We start from the raw sequence: 20,716 nt of genomic DNA on the forward strand, positions 1-20,716 counted from the left end.
AAATCTTCATACTTCCCAGTTCGTTAAGATAATATGCAAGGTTACATTTAGCGAAATAATATTTTTGTAAATTATTCGTAAAACTTCAAAATGTGTACACTGTATTACTCAAGCACCAGGAAATAGAAGAAAGAAGCTAACATCTTTGATTGAACAATTAGGTATGAGTGAATAAGTTACTCATTTTGCAATTTTCGGATGAAAACAGAATGAGGTGAATCGAGTTTTTTGTGAAAATGGCACAATAATTGTATATTCTTAAGTGATTGAGAAACCATTTGATATAAAGAATTGAACGAATCTAATGGAAATATTCACAAAATAAACCATATCAGGAGTCTGTTAATATATTTTTGTTTTTTTCATAGCTGACAGCTCGAGCACTGCCTGCTGTTCAGTCAGATGAGAGACTGCAGCCCCTTCTTAATCACCTCAGGTAAGACTATTACTGTTCTGATTTGAGATGTTTGACAGGTCACCTACTTTTTTGAGGAGAATGAAAGAGTTATGAAAGCATTGGTTATAGTTGAATGTGGTCTAAACTTATTAACAAAAAGAAAATTCATTCAGAAGTGCTGTACATGAGAATATTTGCAATATAAAGGACAGATGTGAATGGACTGATATGATCTAAAACAAAAAGAACACATTTTAACAGTAACCTTGAATATAGTTCCCGCTGTATGTCCATTGTCTACCTTCGCTGCCCACTTACGGACATGTCTGAATGTACTAGTAAAAACAGTAGCAATATACATTTGTTTTAAATTATAAAAGTATTCGTTGATGATCACGCTTTTTATTTAACTGTCATGAAATGACTCTTTTAGACTGTTTTAAAGTCCTGGAGTTAGGCAAACACTTGGATTACTCATGAAAGGGAGTTCCGTTGGAGGTGGTCCTGGAAGAGGAACAGATCAGATCTTAATTTAGTCCAACGAAATATGGGTGCAGTTAGACAATTTTGATTTGATGAACCAAGTTACATAATGGAGTGTGTTATTGAGTTATAAAGGTACTGTTGAGATAAGTGATTATTCCCTTGTCTTTGGATTATTAGCAGTCTTTGGAGGGCTCTGTTTTGGCAGAGAGCAATCTGATGTGTTTCTTAGCAAAGCTAGGTGTCTACTTTGGAAGGTTGTATGGGGTTCTTGTAGAGAAGTTGAGAATGTGATCCAGTGCATGTAAAGTGTATTGGTGGAGGCACTCTAGTGAAATATCATTGTAGTCTAGCTTACAGAGTACCAGTGAGTTGATCTGTCCTTAAGCTATGTGTAATTAAATGAAGGGGTGGATTGGTCTGTGGACACCTGGTCATATCAGAGACCTAGACAAGAGTGGGGTTTGTAATGGTTGAACAGAAAATATAGAAAGGAAGATTAAGAGTCTGGGTCAGGTTGAGGCCAAAAATGAACAAAAACTGGAGGGCTTTGTTTGTCAGTTCAGTCACTGTATGCTGGGGTGGCTCTCTCTCTTTCTCTGGGTTCTCGGACCGCCGTGGGCGTCGTCTTTGGTTCTTTCCTTCGTTTTTGCCAGGACACAGGAAGATGGGGGAGAATGGATGTGACCCTCAGAGGAAAACTATCAGTAATCAGGTTGGTATGCCCCTTCCACGACAGGATGCCTACAGGCACCTTCGACCGGGAAGTTTAAGGGGGGGGGGGGATTAAAAGGAAAAGGGGCCTCAGTGTCAACAATCAGGTTTGTGCTATTACTGCCCGAACCGCCTCCACCCCGTGGTGAAATAGCTACGAAAGGGTACTTGCCGGAAGCCACCGCCATCCTGGGTTGCGGCAGGGGGAATCTCACCACCCTCCTCCTCACTGGGATGACTAGACTTTCTGGCGTTGTCTCTGGGCGGTTCCAAGCGTTGCATCACCATTTCCTCGTCTCCTTGCAACACCGGGACTCGTAGTGGATTTCAGGGCTCCGGGTCTTCCTCAGCTGGCTCGATGATCGCGCCTTTGTGCTCCTTGGCGTTCCTTTCATCCTCTTCTCGTCCCTCCTCTCGACGGACCTACGTTCCGTCCCATGCCGGGTCTGAACTGCTAATTTCTTCATCCTGGTGTCCGATCTTGGGCACCGTGTTGGAAATCCTGCCAGAGAGAGGCGCAGGATTACACTATCATATATTTAAACTTGATAGAGGGCTGCTGTGGTGGTGGTAAGATTCTAGGCATGTTGGTGATTTATAAAGAGAATTCCAAGGTTTCCGGTGAGGCACTGGTGAAATCGATTAAGTAAGGTGTGTGTATAAGGAAGTGGGGCAGTGCTTGCTGCGGTGCTGACCAGTCACGGTGCAAGCAGCAGCGTTGTCGTTGCTGAAACAATGTTGTCAGTTGTTGATTTGGAGTCGATCTCACCCGCGTTAGTGGGCCAAGGCTCCAGTGTGGGATGAGGTGGTGCATCTAGTAACTTTGAGCCGTACCCTCAGGCCACATTGCAGGCGGCAGCGTTTATATCGACCTGATGAGTCGTCGGGGATACCAGGCAGGCGATGTGAAGTGAGGCTGTGAGAAGTGTGGTCCTCTCAGGTCATGTGCAAACAGCAACTCGGTGGGGGTGTCGGGTGTCGTAGTCTGTGAGCCCAGGGATGCAATGCGAATTTGGGTGGATGGGTGCTCTCTGTGCTGTCTTAATGTCACAGAGCTGGAAGTGGCATCATTGATGGTGTTGGTTTGGTTTTTCATCTGTTGCATCACAGAACACACAGCTCCCAGTGCTGTTGGCAGATGAACCTGAAGTCTTTGATGTTCCAGAGACTTCTTAAACAGGGGGCAAGATCAACCTCAAGTCCTTAGAGAAATTCAGGAAATAAGTTGCAGAAAGTGCAGTCCAGTCCTTTCACTGCTCAAGACAGAAGCAGCAAATATAGGTCAACCCAACAAAGCAACACCTAGCAAAGGGGCAATACTCCTCTTGGCAGCTCTTTTTCTTTGCAGGTCCTTTGTCCAAAAGAGTTTTAAAGTTCTAGGGTCAGGGCTCAAATATTTCTCCAGTATTGAATCTTTCATTGATTCACATGCTTGTATCTTCCCCGTCGTCATGGTGGGAGTCTCACGGTAACAGAATGACTATAGCAGTATCATAGAGTAAGACACTGCATAGAAAGTCCCATAGGGGACCATTATATTTGGTTGCCAAACCAACTCATTATTTGGACCAAAACTCAGCCAATCAGCTGCCAGCCCTGACATCACACTCCCCAGTAGAACCATCATACCTCAGATTTCCAACCGCCTTCGTGTGAAGAGGAGTCTCCCTGAGCTCTGATCAGTTTACTTCCTGTGAATTTTTCACCTTGCTTTTTCATCTTGCTCAACTGAAGGTTTTCTTGCTTCTGGATTGAGGTACTGTTTTTTCCCTCTAACTACAATGGCTGAAAGCTCTAAAAAGAGGCTTTTCAGGCCCTGCAGATCCTGTGAAAAACCTAGACTTTATTCTGAGGATCCACATAAGGATTGCTTATACTGTCTCCACCCTAAACATGTCCCTAAAGACTGCAAGCATTGTAGGACTTTTTCGGCTAAAACCTTGAGGGACAGGGCGGCACGCTTATTATTGTGGCTTCAAAAGAAGAAGTCCACTACAGATTCGAACTCTGAAGAAGAAGTTAATCCTCAGACTCCCAAGAAAAGAAAGTCTTCGGCTCCTGAAGAGAAATTGGTTGCTAAAAAGCAAAAATACTAAGAAAAAGAGGCTTCTTCATCTTCTTTGCCTCAAACACTGTTGAAACGACCCTCTGTTTCAAGGGAGGTGTCATCTGCTCCCTCATCCAAGGTAGGAGCATCTCCAGCTGTAATTTCTGTCAAAATGATGACTACAGCTTTGTCGACTACGATTTAGACGATGACAGCTTCGTCGACGACGAAGACCACGCCGTCGACGAAATATTCTACGTCCATCTCGTCGACTGGAAGATCAGCTTCGACACCGTCAACGACCGCGCCATCGACAAAAACCTTGTCGACGCCATCCGCGACAACAACACCATTGACGTCGATAATCCGAATTACGACGACGAGGGGATCTTCGTCAACGGGAGACTCGTCGACGGCGCATTTCAAGTCTCCAAAGACAAAATCCTCCATTACTTTAAAGCCCTTCCACCTGTCGACGGGCTCGTCGATGACGAAAAATTCTACTGACTTTACCAGTTGGACCAAGGTTTCACTGTTGCCACCTTCAACTCTGTTGCAATCTGAGGATGAGGAATCTGGAGTAGCTTATATTCCGTCCCAGCTACAGATAAAGTCATAACACTGATGATGAGGAGTACCAGGAAGTACAGGAGGTCTTTCCTTTCCAAGATCGTCCAGTGCAGGAAAAGAGATCTGAGTCTTTTCAGCAGTCTTACGACTATGAAGAAGAAGAGGAGGTGCAACAAGCGGTGAGAGAGGAAACTGTCTCTATGCCAATTTCCCTAGTAACAGACCTTCGCCATATGATTAATGACTACTATCGCCGTTTCCTAGAGGCGAACACTTCCACCTCAAAGTCTGTTACAAGTCCTGTTCTGGTTCAGCCTATACCTCTTCCTCCCATTCAAAAAATACGCTCCCCTCCTGTTACAATCAGAGATGATCTGATAGAAAGTGATGGAGATCAACCAGAGGAAGATGAGCTTCAAGATAGCCCAGTTGGAACTGAATGGGATGAATGTTATCCCTGCTACACCATCTCCATCGCCAGCCACTTCTCCTCCTCAAGATAATGGAGGATTCCATGATATCATGGAGATGACCTCAAAGAGATTTGAGCTCCCGCTTCCAGTCAGAGGCAGAATGTTTCCTTTACGACTTTAAGGAAGAATCACGTTAATCTGTCCGATCAATCCCAATTATAGACTTCATTTGGTAAGAAGGGTTCTCTTGGCTGTCACCTTCATTAGTTCTTATTAACAAGATTGGTTATTTATTGACAATGTCTATTTTATTCTTTCTGGGTTGCAGCGCTGATGAAGTCATGGATGCATTTATTAGCATCAGACGAAACACGTGTTGGCTACGAGAAGTTTGGAACATTTACAATAAAGCATTTTGAATTGACTCAACTTATTGGACATTTGGAATTTGTGTACTACAGCTACTGATTCACACGCATTGTTTTTAACGTTGAATACAGAAATTATTTACTTACTCCTGCACCTATGTGTACAATGTGAATGTGTAACTATGTTTCTGTAATTTATATTGTTGTAGAACTCGGGGAAATAATTTGATGTTATAACTTATAGACTTAGAAATTTCCCCTTTTTGGTCGTGCTGGATAGTGGTAACCTATCCATTTCCCTTGAGCACTCACCATACTAGATTTTGCTTTAAATTACCCTGATTTTAGGTCTACGCCTGACCTTTACCTGGTTACCATAAACGGAATAATCCTCATATTTCTGTGATGGAAAGTTCAGGAATCTGCTTGGATCCACAAAATTCCACCCACCCCGCATTCCCCAAAGTCTTCCAAGAGAAATGGTACCTCACTTGTGTGGGTAGGCCTAGTGCTTGCAACAGGAAGTGGCCCAAAACACAATGTGGACAAACCACATTTTTACAGTGAAAACTGACCCTTTTTTGCAAAGTACCTAGCTGTAGATTTTGAACCCTCGCTCTGCCAGCACCTAGGGAAACTTAGCAAACGTATATATTTTTGAAAACTAGAGACCCAGGGGAATCCAGGATGGGGTGACCTATCTGGATCTCACCAGGTTCTGTTACCCAGAATCCCTTGCAAACCTCAAACTTTGTCAAACAACACATTTTCCTCACATTTCTGTGATGGAAAGTTCTGGAATCTTTGTGGATCCACAAATATCCACCCTCCCTGCTTTCCCCAAAGCCTTCTGATAAAAATGGTACCTCACGTGTGTGGGTAGGCCTAGTGCTTGCGACTGGAAACGGCCCGAAACGCAACATGGGCACAGCACGTTTTTACAGTGAAAACTGGCCCTCTTTTCTCAAAGTGCCTAGCTGTAGATTTTGAACCCTAGATCTGCTGGCACCTAGGGAAACCTAGCAAACCTATACATTTTTTAAACTAGACCCCCTGGGGAATCTAAAATGGGGTGACTTGTACGGCTCTCACCAGGTTCTGTTACCCAGAATCCTGTGCAAACAAACTGGGTTTAAAAAAAAAAGAAAACGTTTTCCCCACATTTCTGTGATGGAAAGCTCTTCCCGCATTTTCCAAAGTCTCCCTATAATAATGGAACCTTGCTAGTGTGAGTGGGTCAAGTACCCTCGACTTGCAAGAGCCCAAAACATATGGTGGAGACATCAAAATTACCTATCACGAAATGGCATGGTTTTGCAAGGGTGGGGCACCTGTTTTTTTGGCCCCCGGCTCAGCTGCCATCTAGAGAAACCTACCAAACCGACCCATTTCTGAAAACTAGAAACCCTGGGGAGCCCAGTGAGGTAAGGCTTGCATAGATCCCCCAACGTTTCCCTACCCAGAATCCTGTGCAAACCTCAAACTTGGTAAACCAAAAAAAAAACACATTTTCCCCACGTTTCTGTAAAAGAAAGTTCTTGAAACTGCTTGGGTCCACAAACTTCAACCCACCCCACATTTTCCAAAGTCTCCCTATAAAAATGGTAACTTGCTAGTGTGGGTGAGTCCATTACCAGCGACAGGCAAGGGCCCAAAACATATTGTGGAGACATCAAAATTACCTATCATGAAACGGCATGTTTTGCAAGGGTGAGGGTGGGGGGCTGTTTTTTGGCCCCGGGCTTAGCGGTGATCTAGGAAAACATACCAAACTCACACATTTCAGAAAACTAGAAACCCTGGGGAGCCCAGTGAGGTATGGCATGCATGGATACCCCAATGTTTCCCGACCCAGAATCCCTTGCAAACCTCAAATTTGTGTCAGCCCGGTGATCCCACAACTTTCCCACCCAGAAAGTTGAGACAAATTCGATTTTTTTAAGCTAAATTTGAGGTTTCAGGGAAATCTGGATAGGAAAACATTAGGGGATCCATGCAAGCCATACCTCTGTGGACTCCCCGGGTTTCTAGTTTTTGTTAGGTTTCCCTAGGTGCCGGCAGAGCTAGGGTTCAAAATCCACAGTTAGGCACTTTGCAAAAAAAGGGTCAGTTTTCACTGTAAAAATGTGGTGTGTCCACATAGTGTTTTGGGCCGTTTCCTGTTGCGTGTAGTAGGCCTGGCCAAACAAGTGTTTTTAATCGGGAGAATGCTGGGTGGGTAGAAATTTGTGGATCCGTGCAGATTGCAGAACTTTCCATCACAGAAATGTGAGGAAAATGTTTTTTTTTTTTTTTTTTTACAAAGTATGGGGTTCTGAGTAACAGAACCTAATGAGCGCCACACAAGTCACCACATCCCAGATTCTCATGGGTGTCTAGTTTTAAAAAATGTATTTGGTTGCTAGGTTTCCTTAGGTGCCAGCTGAGCTAGAGTCCAAAATCCACAGCTGGGCACGTTGCCAAAAAGGGTCAGTTTTTACTGGAATGATGTGATGTCCATGTTGCGTTCTGGACCGTTTCTTGTTGCTGGCACTAGGCTTACCCACACAAGTGTAGTACCATTTTTAGGTCTCGCCTAGGCAGCACGCATGCGCTGCATAGGAGGGGACCTTTAGAAATCTGTCTACTCCTTTTCAGGCACACTAGTTTCTTGTGGCGGCATCCACCTTGCGGGAGCGAGCAGCAAGGTGAATGCCACCGTGAGTGCTTGAAAAGTGCTTGTTTTTTGCCTGAATGGCCCCGTAGCATTTCTTGCTTTCGCAGCCGCTCTTGTTGAGTTTTTCTATTGACAGACGTTCGCACAGGCCTCTCCAGAGTGGTCAACCACCCATATATTAAATCACTCAATTCATCCATCGCATCGCCCACTCACTTTCACTTATAAAAAGGTGCAATGCCTACATTCTTTTGTACATTCTTAGAAGAAACATACAAACTGAAGCAACCTCTTGTCTGACCTATCTAATTTAACTATTGGCAATAACTCTGCTTGTAATGATTTAGTATACAGCACAGATACAAGAGAAGAGAGAAAGAATTGACTTTCAAATGGATTTTGTTTTATTTATCCAAGCACATTATTTTTCTGTATATAAAAATATTTTCTCACAAAATACAAGGCATAAGATTATTTGCGACATCATACAGAAATATTTCATACAAAGATAGACGAGAAATCACATTCTATTATTTCTCCATTCATAAATATTTGTATCAGTTAACCCCCACAATAGAAAATCACAACAAAAGTGAAATCAAACTCATTCTCTCATGCAACCTTTCTCACCATTCATTCCTCTCAAACATACTAGCTCACAGACTGTGCAAAAATGTTCACAAGAAAAACACATCTGAGACAATAGTCAATTTGTCTTATAAAGGTACATTCAAAAAGGCCATCAGTCCATCTTTTTAATTTCGAAAAAATCCTTTCTTTGGCATTATTCTGGAGTTGAACTTTTCAGATGTGTGTAGCTGGCCGACGTATGTTTCGGTGAAAGCATGATGTTATCACCTTCATCAGGGCCGAAAAAACAGTATCCAAGGAAGAAGTGGGGGTTCTAAGTATCTGCAATAACACAATACAATGTTAAGTATCTGTGCTGTATATCTAACCAAAGACATAATTCATAATTCTAAAGACATTTTTGTGCTTAAAGGTAAAAATGTGACCACTGAAACTTACAACTAAGATAACAGTTCATCAGAAGAAATGTGTGCCAGATATTTGCAGTGAATAGATTGAGAAAGAGCCAATGAAGTCCAAGGTCTCAGCAGAGGAGTTATAGGTATCACCAAAAAGTGTGCACAAACAAGATACGTGATACTTATAGAAAAGAGGGCTGACACCAGGGAAAGAGGCCGACACCAGGGAAAGAATTAAGAACCTAACCAAAACCTACATGTTTAGAACAAGGAGATTTTTTGGTAAGCGTAGTTTAATTCCGCACTGGGTCAGTAACTGGCCATCGTATTTACAATAACTGCAGAAAAGGAACAAGACTAGCGGTTAGATGAAAACACCCTAGGTGACACTGCGATGGGAATATTATATTATATTAAGAGCCTACTTACAAATGTGGCAGAGAAGAGTTTTTTTCCCAGAATGTAAATGGTGTTTGTCTTAAAATGTGTGAAGACTTAATTCTAACTAAATCGATCCAGTATGTACTTGGTCAGGAATTCCAAATTGGCCTGCAAAGTAGGGATTACTTAATAAATCAAGTAGGTACAATACAGACTTCATGATACTGACATATTCTGTGTATGCTTCTAAACAGAGTCTTACCTATTTATAGTTTCAGGTTTACTTATTGTTTAAAATTCTGTGAAAGTATTCAAACATTCTCTTTGAACACAGTTCTGCACATATTGATATTAAGCAGTAAGTCTGTGAAGCCAAGAGAACATATAAGAATAGTGTGCAAGGAATATCGAATGTAGCAATGGGTTACTAGAAAGACTGAGAAGCTCCACTATGTAGGCGAATATACTGAATAGGCCATTGTATAATAAAGGCCCTGTGTATACACAATAATATTAAGTGCTGTTACATGTGAGGTTAATCAAAGCGGTAGTAGTGTGACAAGGTGACTTCTCTTTTTTAAAAACATATGTAAATGCGGGCACACCAAGATTAGCTAACTGTATTTCAATAAATAGATCTATAAAGGAGCTCTGTAACTACAAATAAGATGACCCACTAAGAATCAACTCTGTAACTGGATAGTCTGCTAAGTACTATATGGTTCTACTATGACTGCGCTGAAAGCCTGACCCCATAGGATTAGAACAGAAGTAGGGGCTCGATAAAGTCTAATATTATCCTAAGGCAAGATGTCATATATCTACTGAAAGGCAACCACCGTGCAAACTGTATTAATCTGATACAATGTGCACCAGTAGTTTAAGGGGCCGTCACTTACGCTGTGCCTGGTGACACTACTATCAAGAATAGACATGCGATATGTAGGCTGCATTTATCAAGAATACCGTGCATCAGTAGTTTGAGGAGACGTCTGTTGCGATGTGCCTGGCATTACTGGTTAGGGAGACAAATAGTTTAAAATCTCTCGGTCATTTCCATGAGAGAAACTGATTACCGATGAAGGAGTAAAATAACACTCCCATGCGCCGTCAGTAATTATTAACAAGAGTTCCGATAGAAACGCTGTCAAGGAAATTGACCTATCTTCCACCCGCAGTTTAATATAAGTCATAACTGAAAGGAATGCTACTCCCCTAAACAGAGCCACATAAATAGACAAAGTGGCGCGACTGATCTTACCCGGTAAAAATGCTAGCGTCTTCTCATAGTTGCTTCCGTCTCCCACAGGACCAGTTCGGCAAAGAAATTGATAGTGGGGGAGGGGATGATTTATGTCTGTGGCTCTCGCGCGAAGGATGGAAAGTACTGCGAGAGACTGACAGGCATCACGAAAAATACTAATACGAGAGCGCCAGATTGAAACAGGCAACAATGTGCAAAATACTGATGTTACAGTGACGTTATAGATTTCCAAAGGAAGTAGGCAATACCGCAGTAGTGCGACGATCGTCCCAAGAGGGACTAGTGTGTGGACGCCATAATGAAACAGGCATCGATATAAAATACGATGTTATCTTCATAACGTTACTGATCACCGAAGGCACATATACGGTATGATTTCATACATATGTCGATTCTAGAAGATAAAATGAATTACAAAACATAAATTGTAAAGTGTAATAAAGTAAAGCTAAAGATAGAAAAGGAACTGCCGGTTTGGTCAATATGAACAAGTTGCAGTTAGCACAGCTAAAGCATTGCTACTGTGTAAGTAATCTAGGTGCCAATTAGTAGGATTTCTGTAAGGCACTCTGAAGACTTCTTCACCTAAGGGCCGGCCATGTGTATATAATTTTCAGTATTGTAATATCTGAGAGATGGCCTGAACCTGTTACCCTCTAATGTTTATATTTGTAACAAGAAGCTGAATAAAATACACATAGGGGCTGTTATTGAAGGAAAACCCTGAACTATAAGGGGGGTCCAAAGCATGTGACCTAGTAAAGGCACCCTTACTGGAATATATTCAAATACAAGACCAGAAATGAGAATATAAGGTGGAGGATGAGTCTATACCGAAGTGGAAGAAAACTTATCTATCCATCCCATGTGGATATACTACTACTTGGAATATGTCAGTCAGTCAGTCAAAAAGCTTTTATTATTGGTTGATAACCATAAAAAGACATATTTACACATTTACAAGTAAAAATGAGAATATTTACAAGTACTATAAAATCCTAAAAAGATACTGAGTTCATACAAAAGTTAAAGGTATGAGAAGATACAGACATGAATGGCTCAACATACAGTACAATGGCACTCACAATGGGGGAAACCCAGGCGGTTTGTTAAAGAAGAGCCTCCCAAACTAGGTTGATCATACAATCGCAGGAACAGTTCACTGCTTTCGCAGATTTTAATATTGCACACCTTGAATACCACATAGACAAAAGGAAGCTTGCTGTTGCAAACACTGTTAGGGGGGTGGTAGCATATTTAAGAATTCTGAAAACCTCCCTGTAGTCCTTTAAGCCCCTGGACTTGCAGAGTTGGATAATCCATTTGGCTCTTGCCCTTGAGTACGAGGGGCAGAAGAGAAGAACATGCAGATCTGTCTCTCTGCTACCTGTACACCCTGGCCAGGAACTCACTGGGGGGGGTGGGGCATTTAACCACTATGTGTAACACCCCTAAGAGGCAATGAGCCGTGCCTGAACTGGATGTATAGTTTCTTAGCTAGGGGGGACTGGATGTCATCCAAAAATTTCTCGAAATTAGGATGGGCCTTAATATCTTAGAAGGTGTTAGTCAACCTGCCCGTGGAGGAGTTTGAAAGTGTGAGGACCATACGGTACCGTTTTAATGCCAAACTCAAAGATTTCTTGGAGATCAGGGCACAGGCCACCCCAGGGTACGACCACAAGTCCCCCATGCCAAGAGCCTGGGAGAGGTGCTTGATGTGCTTTAACCATTGGATCTTCCCCACACCCCCTCTGGACACGAGATCCCCCAGGTCCTCCCTGTAGCTCACAAGCTCAGGAGTGGACCAGAGTCGTCTCCAGTATAGTAGCGGGCGATTCGAGACAATCTCCTGGATGGACACCAGACCTAGATCCAGCCTTAGGGGAGTTAGGGGGGTACTCCGGGGAAGTCTCAAAAGGCGCCTGATAAAGCTGTTCTCGGTGAGGGATAGCGGGCCAGCGCTAACATGACCCCATAGGTCCCCACCATAGAGCACTCCCCCTCTCGCCTGGACTTTGTAGATTTTAACGGGTGGTCCCAACAATTTAAGAGAGGTTTCGTTAAAGACCTTTAGGATGTCGCCAGAGGATTGGGCCAACTTCAAGTTGGCCGTAGCCATGTGAGAACCCCAGTCCATTCTATCATTTAGGGTAACCCCCAGATAATCAAATGTGGACACTCGGTCCAGCGCCATTCCATCCAAGTGTGGGTGGGGAAAATTAGATTGTTTCGTATTATAGACCATGTACTTGGTTTTAGAAAGGTTAATCTCTAAGTTCCTCAGTCTGCAGAAGCGGCAGAAGGCCTCTAATGTGCGCTGGATACCCTCAGATGACTTTGACAATAGGAGGGTGTCCTCAGCGAACATTAGGGCCCGTATTTTCCGCCCAGCTAGACTGGGAGAATCCAGGTCTCTCGCTCCCAGTAGGTGTGCAATTAGCCCATTAAGGAAGTGTGAGAAGAGCGTGGGGGCTAATACGCACCCCTGCCTCACTCCCTTTTCCACCGGGAACGGAGCCGACAATTCCCCTCCCATACCTTACCCTAGCGTACGTACCCTGATGCATGCATTTAAATAAGTCGCACAGATAGGCCGGGCACCCATCTCAAGTAGTATTGCCCAAAGCTTATCCCTCTGTACCAGGTCAAATGCGGACCGGAGGTCCACGAAGATCAAGTACAGACTACCAGCCCCTAACGTAACAGTCTTCCAGTATACCAGCTGTAATCTAAACGGTTGGTCTGTCGTGGAGACCTTTGCCCGAAATCCTGCCTGAAGGGAGGCTAGGATGTGATGATCGTCCATCCAGCTCTGCAGACTAGTTAGGAGGACACGAGCAAAAAGTTTCTGGAGGACGTCAATCAAACTAATGGGACGGTAGTTGGCCGGGTCCAGGGGAGAAGCTTTCTTATAAATGGGTATGATTTCTGCTCCCAGCCAGGTCGGGGGAATATCCAAACCCTGTATGATGGCATTAAAGAAGACTCAGATATAGGGGGCCCTCACCCTCTGCTGGCTCCGGTAAAGATCACCAGGAATCCTATCTAGGTTCGGTGCTTTCCCCGGAGTCAAGCTTCTAAGTGCCGCCTTGATTTCCAAGAGTGTACAGGGGTAGCAGTCATGATCCATACCCTCCAGATGGACAGGTTAGGGATACTTATTTGGACGGCTATATCTACACGAGAATCCGAAGGTCTAAGTGAATAGAGGGGCTTAAAATGGGCAAGCCAGACCTCTTCTCTGAGGTTAGGGATAATAGCAGATGTCCCTGCAGCCGATCCCCCACGGACCAGGTTCCAGAAACACCTGTAGTCGCGGGCATCCAGTGCCGCTCTAATTCTTTCCCATCTATCGGCCTCCCACTCGAACCTGGCCTCTCTAGTCAATCTTTTATGGGTTTGTCTAGCGTTTCTGATGCTCGACCGGGTCCCCAGTTTCACCTCCTTTATCAAGGTATTGTTTGCCACCCTACAGTTTTTGTTAAACCAGTGGTCATGCTTGGTTACCCTAGGGCTGCCAGTCTTAGTGGTAAAAAAGTAATCGCCAGTGAGCTAAGAAGCGTGTTATGAATACGCTGCAAGTCCAGGGGGTAAGAGGGCTCACAATTACAGCTCAAGAGGTCACTTACCACTGCTAGGGCACTTGCTACATGATTGTATATCTCTACTAACATGTCCGGCGCTAGCGCGACCTTCGCCCACCTAATGCGTCTGCCACCCGCCGCTTGAAACCGGTTCGGGTTAATGGAGGTCGCCACTCCTCCCTGTTCTTTTTGATAACCCAAAGAGTTAACTAATTCCAGTGACAATAGATTATTGTCACTATCGACCCTTGAAATTACAGAAAAGGCTTTTGCTCGGGCCCAGAATTCCACATTGACCAGAATATAATCGATTGTCGTACTTTTCCCTGGTCTATTGAAAGTGCATGAACCAGGGATGTCTGGGAGGAGTCTGCCATTACAGGCCCATAGACAGTGTGTTACAACCAGCTTGTTGATCGCGAGGGCCAAGGGCAGTAAACGCTTTTCCGGATACATAGAACATTCCGGGATAAACCAAGTGTCATCCTCTTCCGAAGTAACATAAGGGATCCCCGTGAGCGGGTCGAAGTGGCAATTAAGATCCGCGCCAATGATTTTGTGATAAGACGAGGGGAAGGAGAGTAGGAGCGCCTCCAGAGCCTCTAGGATGGATAATCCCAACTGGTAGGGGTTGGGGCGTAGATAGATGTTAATCACTGCCAATATCATGCCATCCTTGAATGTAAGTATAATACAAAGGATGTCTGGGCAATGGGAGTCAATTAATTACCTTGACTGAACACCCCAGGTGCACTGCCACCCAAATACTCAGCCCCCGAGGGTCTTCCCCTAGGTCTCTGCACAGCTGGTATGTGATAGGACGCAAATCCTACCCTAACAGGAACAGACAAGAGCCAAGCCTCTTGGAACAGACAAAGATCGTATCCATCCATCAACTCTCCCCACTCCAGGCTATGCAACTTCGTCCCCAGCCCAGCTACATTCCAAGACCCAATCAGTGAACTTCGAGCGCCTCTCGCGCTGGAGGGACCACAATGGGTTGCGACGCGCCAAGGGGTATAGGTGTTGGTGTCCAACTCCCGTCCACCTCCTATAGGCCCAAAATTGTGGGATGGTAAGCAAGTTGATGTACTGGACACCATTGGACTGAGAACCCGTTCCGTGAGCCCTACCTCAGCACTTACGCCTCGCACAGCATATCTCCCAGGTAAACGTATTCTTTAGCTCGGAAAAGGTTTCACCACGAGCACTGGCCAGAGATGGTACTCCCGTAAGCACAACCACGTACAGCGATGCCTCTGGGGGAAGCTAGGGGCAGGGAAGGGATTTTTTGGACCAGTTACGTGAGGCTTAGGTGGTGAAATAAATTCAGGTCTACTCAAGTCTGATATTATCGGGGAGGGGAGGGAACCGCACGATGTCGGGCCAGATGCAGCTGGGAGCTCAACTCATTAGGGCAATTAGTAAGACCAGAACTAGTTGAGGCTATGGTAGGTTTCTGCAGGGTTGCAGGAGCCAGGACAAGTGTGGATTTAACAGGGCGGGTACTATCACCTGACTTCGAGCCTGTGGGGGCAATCAAGATTGAACCAGAACCCACTCTAATGTCAGAGTTACCCAGTAAGCTAGTTGGCTGGACTCCCCCTAATCCTTTGTGTGAGAAGTTGGCCTGATATGATGTCTCCAATTCTGGGGGCACCTTGTATCAGTCCAAACAATCCCTTATGGTGGTGGTTGTAAGTCAACCTTATAGACAAGCTATCCTAGGGGGTCGCATGGACTAAGCAGCCTTCAGGCTAAACTCAAGAGGGCATGTGAAGCCAGCTATTTTACCAATCACAATCCTGTAATATCAAATGAAAGGACACCACACAAGTTATATATTATAAAAATATATGTATTTATTCTCAGAATAATCCTCTATACTTTTTATGAGTCTAGAAGCACAAGCGTTTAAACAAAAGCACAGTAAAACATATGAAAGTTGCACAATTATGGATGAGTCCCAGGGGCCACTCAAACCATATACTAAAATAGTGGTAAAAGTATCACTAATAGAACAGTGGTAAGGCCTGAGGCCTTGGGAATCGCTGGGGCGATTCGGGACTAGCAGTAGTGAAGTCGGGAAAAGCCTGCGGAACTTTGGTACAGCGCTTAAGGCACACGCATGCACCAATGCAAAGTCAATGGTGCGTAAAAGTTACAAAGTTACTGTTTTAGGAGTCTTCCGACTGGACTAGAATTACCAAACTTTAGACTTAGACACTAGAGATGTATACCAATGCAGGAGCACCGGCATTCACGAGTTACCTCACCCACAGTAAGCGGGTGCATAGGTGCCAAAGTGTGTCGGGTTTCGTCACGCAGTCTGATGGTGCCTGGAGATGAAGATGCTGCAGGCGCCCTGAAGAGAAGAGTCTGGTTGAATCCAAGGGCGGATGTAAGATGTAGAGTACCTGAAAGCAGAGGGGACAGAGTCTGGGTCACTCAGCAGTGACCAGGGTGGAACCAGGAAGGAACCAGGCAATGTCGGGCGCAATCAGGTGGTTGTCGAGAAGCTTGTCACCGCTGCCACATGGACTCTGGGGCACCGAGGATGTCCAGGAGTGGAGCACGCGCTGTCCCACGAAGGCTCTCGCTGTCAGCGGTGTCGGCTTCCGGATTGGAGCTAACAAGCCTTGGCAAAGGCAACCCACGCAGGATTCGAAGATCACTTCTTACTCGGACCATCAAGGTCAGAGAGGGTGCTCCTTTTCAGGGGAGCAAGGGCCAATCTGGAGCAACCAGACTAGCAAAGCAAATTCAAAGGTTCGTCGGTACTGGGGCCACTAGCCAACGGGCAAGCGACCGGACCAATGCGTCGAGCAGCAAAATGCAGAAGGGCCCCATGCAGTATTAGGTGAGTGTGGAGGGGGTAGCTTTGGTGCAAAAGCTGCTCGGGGCTGGGGCTTCTCAAACCCCAATACACAGCATCGAGGGAGCCTCGGGAGCTGCACGGTCAGCACTTCGTGGTTTTTCCAAGATGGCCGGCCCCACGCTTCAGGTCGCCTCCACGGGTCTCAGATTCGCTGGGACTGTGGATCGGGCTGTTGGAAGGCGGGAAAGCTGGGTCTTGTCGATCTCTGTCGCTCGAGTTCTGGCGGGAACTGCAACAAAGCAAACGGTGAGGCGCTGGATGGTGCCTGTTTGCACAGGGTGGTCACTCCTTGACCACAAGGGAGATTCTTCAGTCTTCCACGTCGAGTGGGATGTCGAAGGGTCCAGAGTTCTGTATCAAAGTTTCAGTCAGGATAATCTAATGCGCGTGAGCACTGCTCCCACCTTTATTCCAAATCTGTGGGCTGGATCACCTGTAAGGTCCCTCCTATGGGTGGGACCAGGGAAGGGGGTGGTTACACCCCTTTCCCTTTGACCAGTTTCGCGCCAGGACTGGGGCTGGTGTGGCCCAGAACTGGTTTGACCGGATTATGCTAGGGAAGCCTTGTGCTCCCCATGCAGTGTCTAGTTTCTTTCAACCCACCCTGCCCCAATACACTACCTCCTGTCTGGGGAGGTGTAGCACCTCCCTGCGACTGAAAACCCTTTGTCCAGGCCTCCCCTGCCAGGTTTCGGTCAGCAGTAGGAGGTCAGACTCTGGTCTGTGGCAGCAGCATCCATTTTGTGATGCTGAGGCTCTGGTTAGGATTAACAGCGTTGTAGCAAAGTAACATGTCTTCTCCTTCTAGAAGGGTGAAATGCTGCCCCCATCGCCAGGACTGGCGAGGGGGTAGTATTCCAAATCGTATGACACCTTACACAACATGTTTTGATAAAGCCAAACCAAAGTTAGCACATAACCGCGAGGATTATAATTAAGGCTCCCGGTTTTATGGTAGTTATTATTTGACCATTTCCGTCTGTATTTATCCATATTAATTTTTTGGGCATTTTTTCTGTATTCATCCACATTTATTTTTGCCACACGCAAAAGACGCCACTACAGCTAGTATTTTTCCGCATTTATTTAAATTAACAATGCACGCCAGCTCATTAACATCACCGAGTTTGATGGTTCCAGTGTCAGTGTTCCTAATCAGTCTCACACTAATCCGCGTCAATTAATTGTCCCTGTCGCGGTTTTAATTTAATTTGTCTCTTCTACCAGAAGCAGTACCGACATCCACACATGGTAAGGGTGTGCCTTGGGTATCTTTAAGTAGAGGAAACCACATAAGTGCGTGCCAGCTTGTGGCCCTGATGCTCTGCTGCACCTACACGCTTGCTCACACTCTAATGGCAATCTCGGACGGCTCCACCAGTAGCAGCTTGAAATTGTGCTATGCAAAGGTGGGGGGGGGGAGCAGATGAAGAGGTCCTCTGGTATAAGGATGTCAGACACATACACAAGTGACTTACTCCTAGCCAGTGGGCTACTCTTCTACGCAATTCCTCAAAGGGGTAGGAAACAATGACCTCTCCTCATGAACTATGCAGGCCGCCCACTTGCACATCGCCTGGCATGCAGGTGAGAACTCCCCACCTGGGAACCTGGCCTGACCCGCTAATTCCCGCAATCCAGGAGCTGGATTACAGTGAGAGCTCCTGGAGGGGCCCACTCCCTCTCCCACACCTACCCACCCTGCTAACACACCTGACCACAGTTTATGCCCATCCAAATTTAGCGACTTCAACTCAACAAGCACACGTTACGTATTCCTCTCTCAGTTGTTTCAGCCTCCTGCCGCCACCTCCCGAACATACCATGCTCCGTCCTACATTTTTAGATTCATTCCCAGTTACCGACATTGCAGCAGTATGCTGGTAGTATTCACTTGCCCACAATAACGAGTCCAACATGATTACTGTGGAAATTAGTTCAATGTACATCTGCCAATCTACGATTTTGCCACATGAAGGTGTGCTCCAATTGTATGACCATTAGAAATGACGCTTCGGAAGGCAATAGATGGAAATACAAAGAAAAGCCTTTACTAGATGTCCCGAAAGTAAAGCGCACAAGTCTGCTACTGTGACTGCACCAAAATCGGGGGCTTAATCACTGGCCTCTCTAAGCTGCCTCTCTCTGTCCCTTTGCAGCCTCGGGCTCCTGCCACCCCACGTACGCAGCACCAGTTGTTTGCATCCCCGGTGTTCATTTTTGTTTTTCTTGTGATTGCATTTTGAATCTTAGAAAAAGTAACAAAGTCAGCTGGGGTCCTCTCTTTTAAGATTAAAAATGCAAACGCAAGAAAACCAAAAATGAACACGGGGATGCGAACAGCTGGTGCTGCGTGGGTGGGGCCGGGAGGGCAGGAGCCTGAGGCTGCAGAGGGGCAGAGAGAGGCAGATCTGTCCACATACATAGGAAGGAGCTGGCGCAGGCTAACGGCGGCGGAGTCCTGGATCCCTGGAGGCGTCTTCTAACGTGGTGGTCCATAGTGCAGGAAGTAGGAAAAACTCACAGGTTTGCCCCCAAAATATAGGACAAATGTTACCGGGGCAGGGCTGGAGGTATTAGCACGCCCACACTGTGATGCTTGCTTGTAAACAACCGTGATTGGTTCAGGGTCACTTGAAGACCCTGAGCCAATAGGTCCACAGTACGTCACTGGAAGGAATCCCCAGTCTGATCAGGACACGGGAACTCTGAACAAAGGCAGCAGCGCGGCAAAATGTACTTGTTTACTCGTAGTATTTTTCCGCTTTTACATATAAATACAGACAAAGGAAAAAAACGTTTCCGTCTGTATTTATATGTAAAAATCCGTAAATACGGAAAACCGGGAGCCCTAATTATAATGCACTTAAGAGTATATGGTATGGCAATATCCCGGAACAGCTAAGGGAGTTGGTCCCGACAGCTGCAGACAGGCTCCGCTCATGCTAGAGCACCATCTCACATAAAACCAAGCACTCTGCCTCCAGGATTGTTAAGTAAACAAAACAATAGCCGGGCAGCTTGAGTCTATGCAGTAGTGCGCAGCCTAGTATAATCAATTGCTAGGTTGGACAACCATTTGTATTGAATAACTTTTTTGTTTTATAAAATATTTTGAAAAATTTTTTGGCATAAAAAAATACAATGCAACATTTACAGAGATACAGAAATACATTCAATAGACTGAAAAGAACCTATCAAACAAAATACTCAAACAAGAAAATTGTCACAAATAATTAACATGGACAACTGTAATATGCCTCGGGCCAATCAATCTTTGAGGCACCAATCCTGGATATAGACTGAACAAGTGGACTAACAGATTGAAATAGTAGCCTACTTGCTACCACCTACACAAGATACACAATAAATTTGTCACAAAGTGCTATGACTAGGAATAACACGGGAACTGATCAGCGATTTACAAGTGTGTTAAGTTGATTCCTAGCAAGCCCTAGTTATTTGGTATCTTGGAGGTAAGAACGTCGACGCGTTTCGAACCCAACCACATTTAACGGGTTCTCCTCAGGACATGGACTGGGGGGTCGTTGTCACTGTGAAATAATTAAAAAACGGTGTCAGTGAAGGGGCTAACTTACACAAACTCCTCGCTCAGACTCACACACTCTGAAAATAAAGGTACCTTATTTGTGAGAGGTTCGGATCACTCCCTGTGAACAAATAGCGTAAAGATCTCAGTTCGAAACGATGCTCCACTGTCTCTATTGTGCTACACTTGTACACTTATCAGACCAAAACATACCTCAAGGGTGCGCAAAGATTGTGGCTAAAAAGGAGGGGTGCCGGCACACGTCAGTTGTTCATTGTGCAGATCTACGTAATCTGGAGAAAGCAAAGGGACCTCTTAGTATCTCCCGTTATACCTCTGCAATGCTAGGACGTTCGGAAAAGTTGTAAAAGTCCTACCTTCGTTTTGGGGCAAATTTGTCCTAACTGCACGCGTGTGGA

At 45.2% G+C, this 20,716-nt stretch overlaps 1 protein-coding gene across 1 annotated transcript in view; it reads left to right on the top strand.

Annotated features, from left to right (window-relative positions):
* Nucleotides 1-20,716, top strand: part of PRIM2 (DNA primase subunit 2) — a 761,949-nt gene that overhangs the window by 375,751 nt on the left and 365,482 nt on the right. The window contains exon 8 of the mRNA XM_086925646.1: nucleotides 369-436. Within this exon, the coding sequence (XP_086781772.1) occupies nucleotides 369-436 (68 nt within the window). The remainder of the gene's footprint in view (nucleotides 1-368; nucleotides 437-20,716) is intronic.

Source organism: Lissotriton vulgaris, chromosome 6 (genome assembly GCF_964263255.1).
Source record: "Lissotriton vulgaris chromosome 6, aLisVul1.2, whole genome shotgun sequence".
Lineage (NCBI taxonomy): Eukaryota > Metazoa > Chordata > Amphibia > Caudata > Salamandridae > Lissotriton > Lissotriton vulgaris.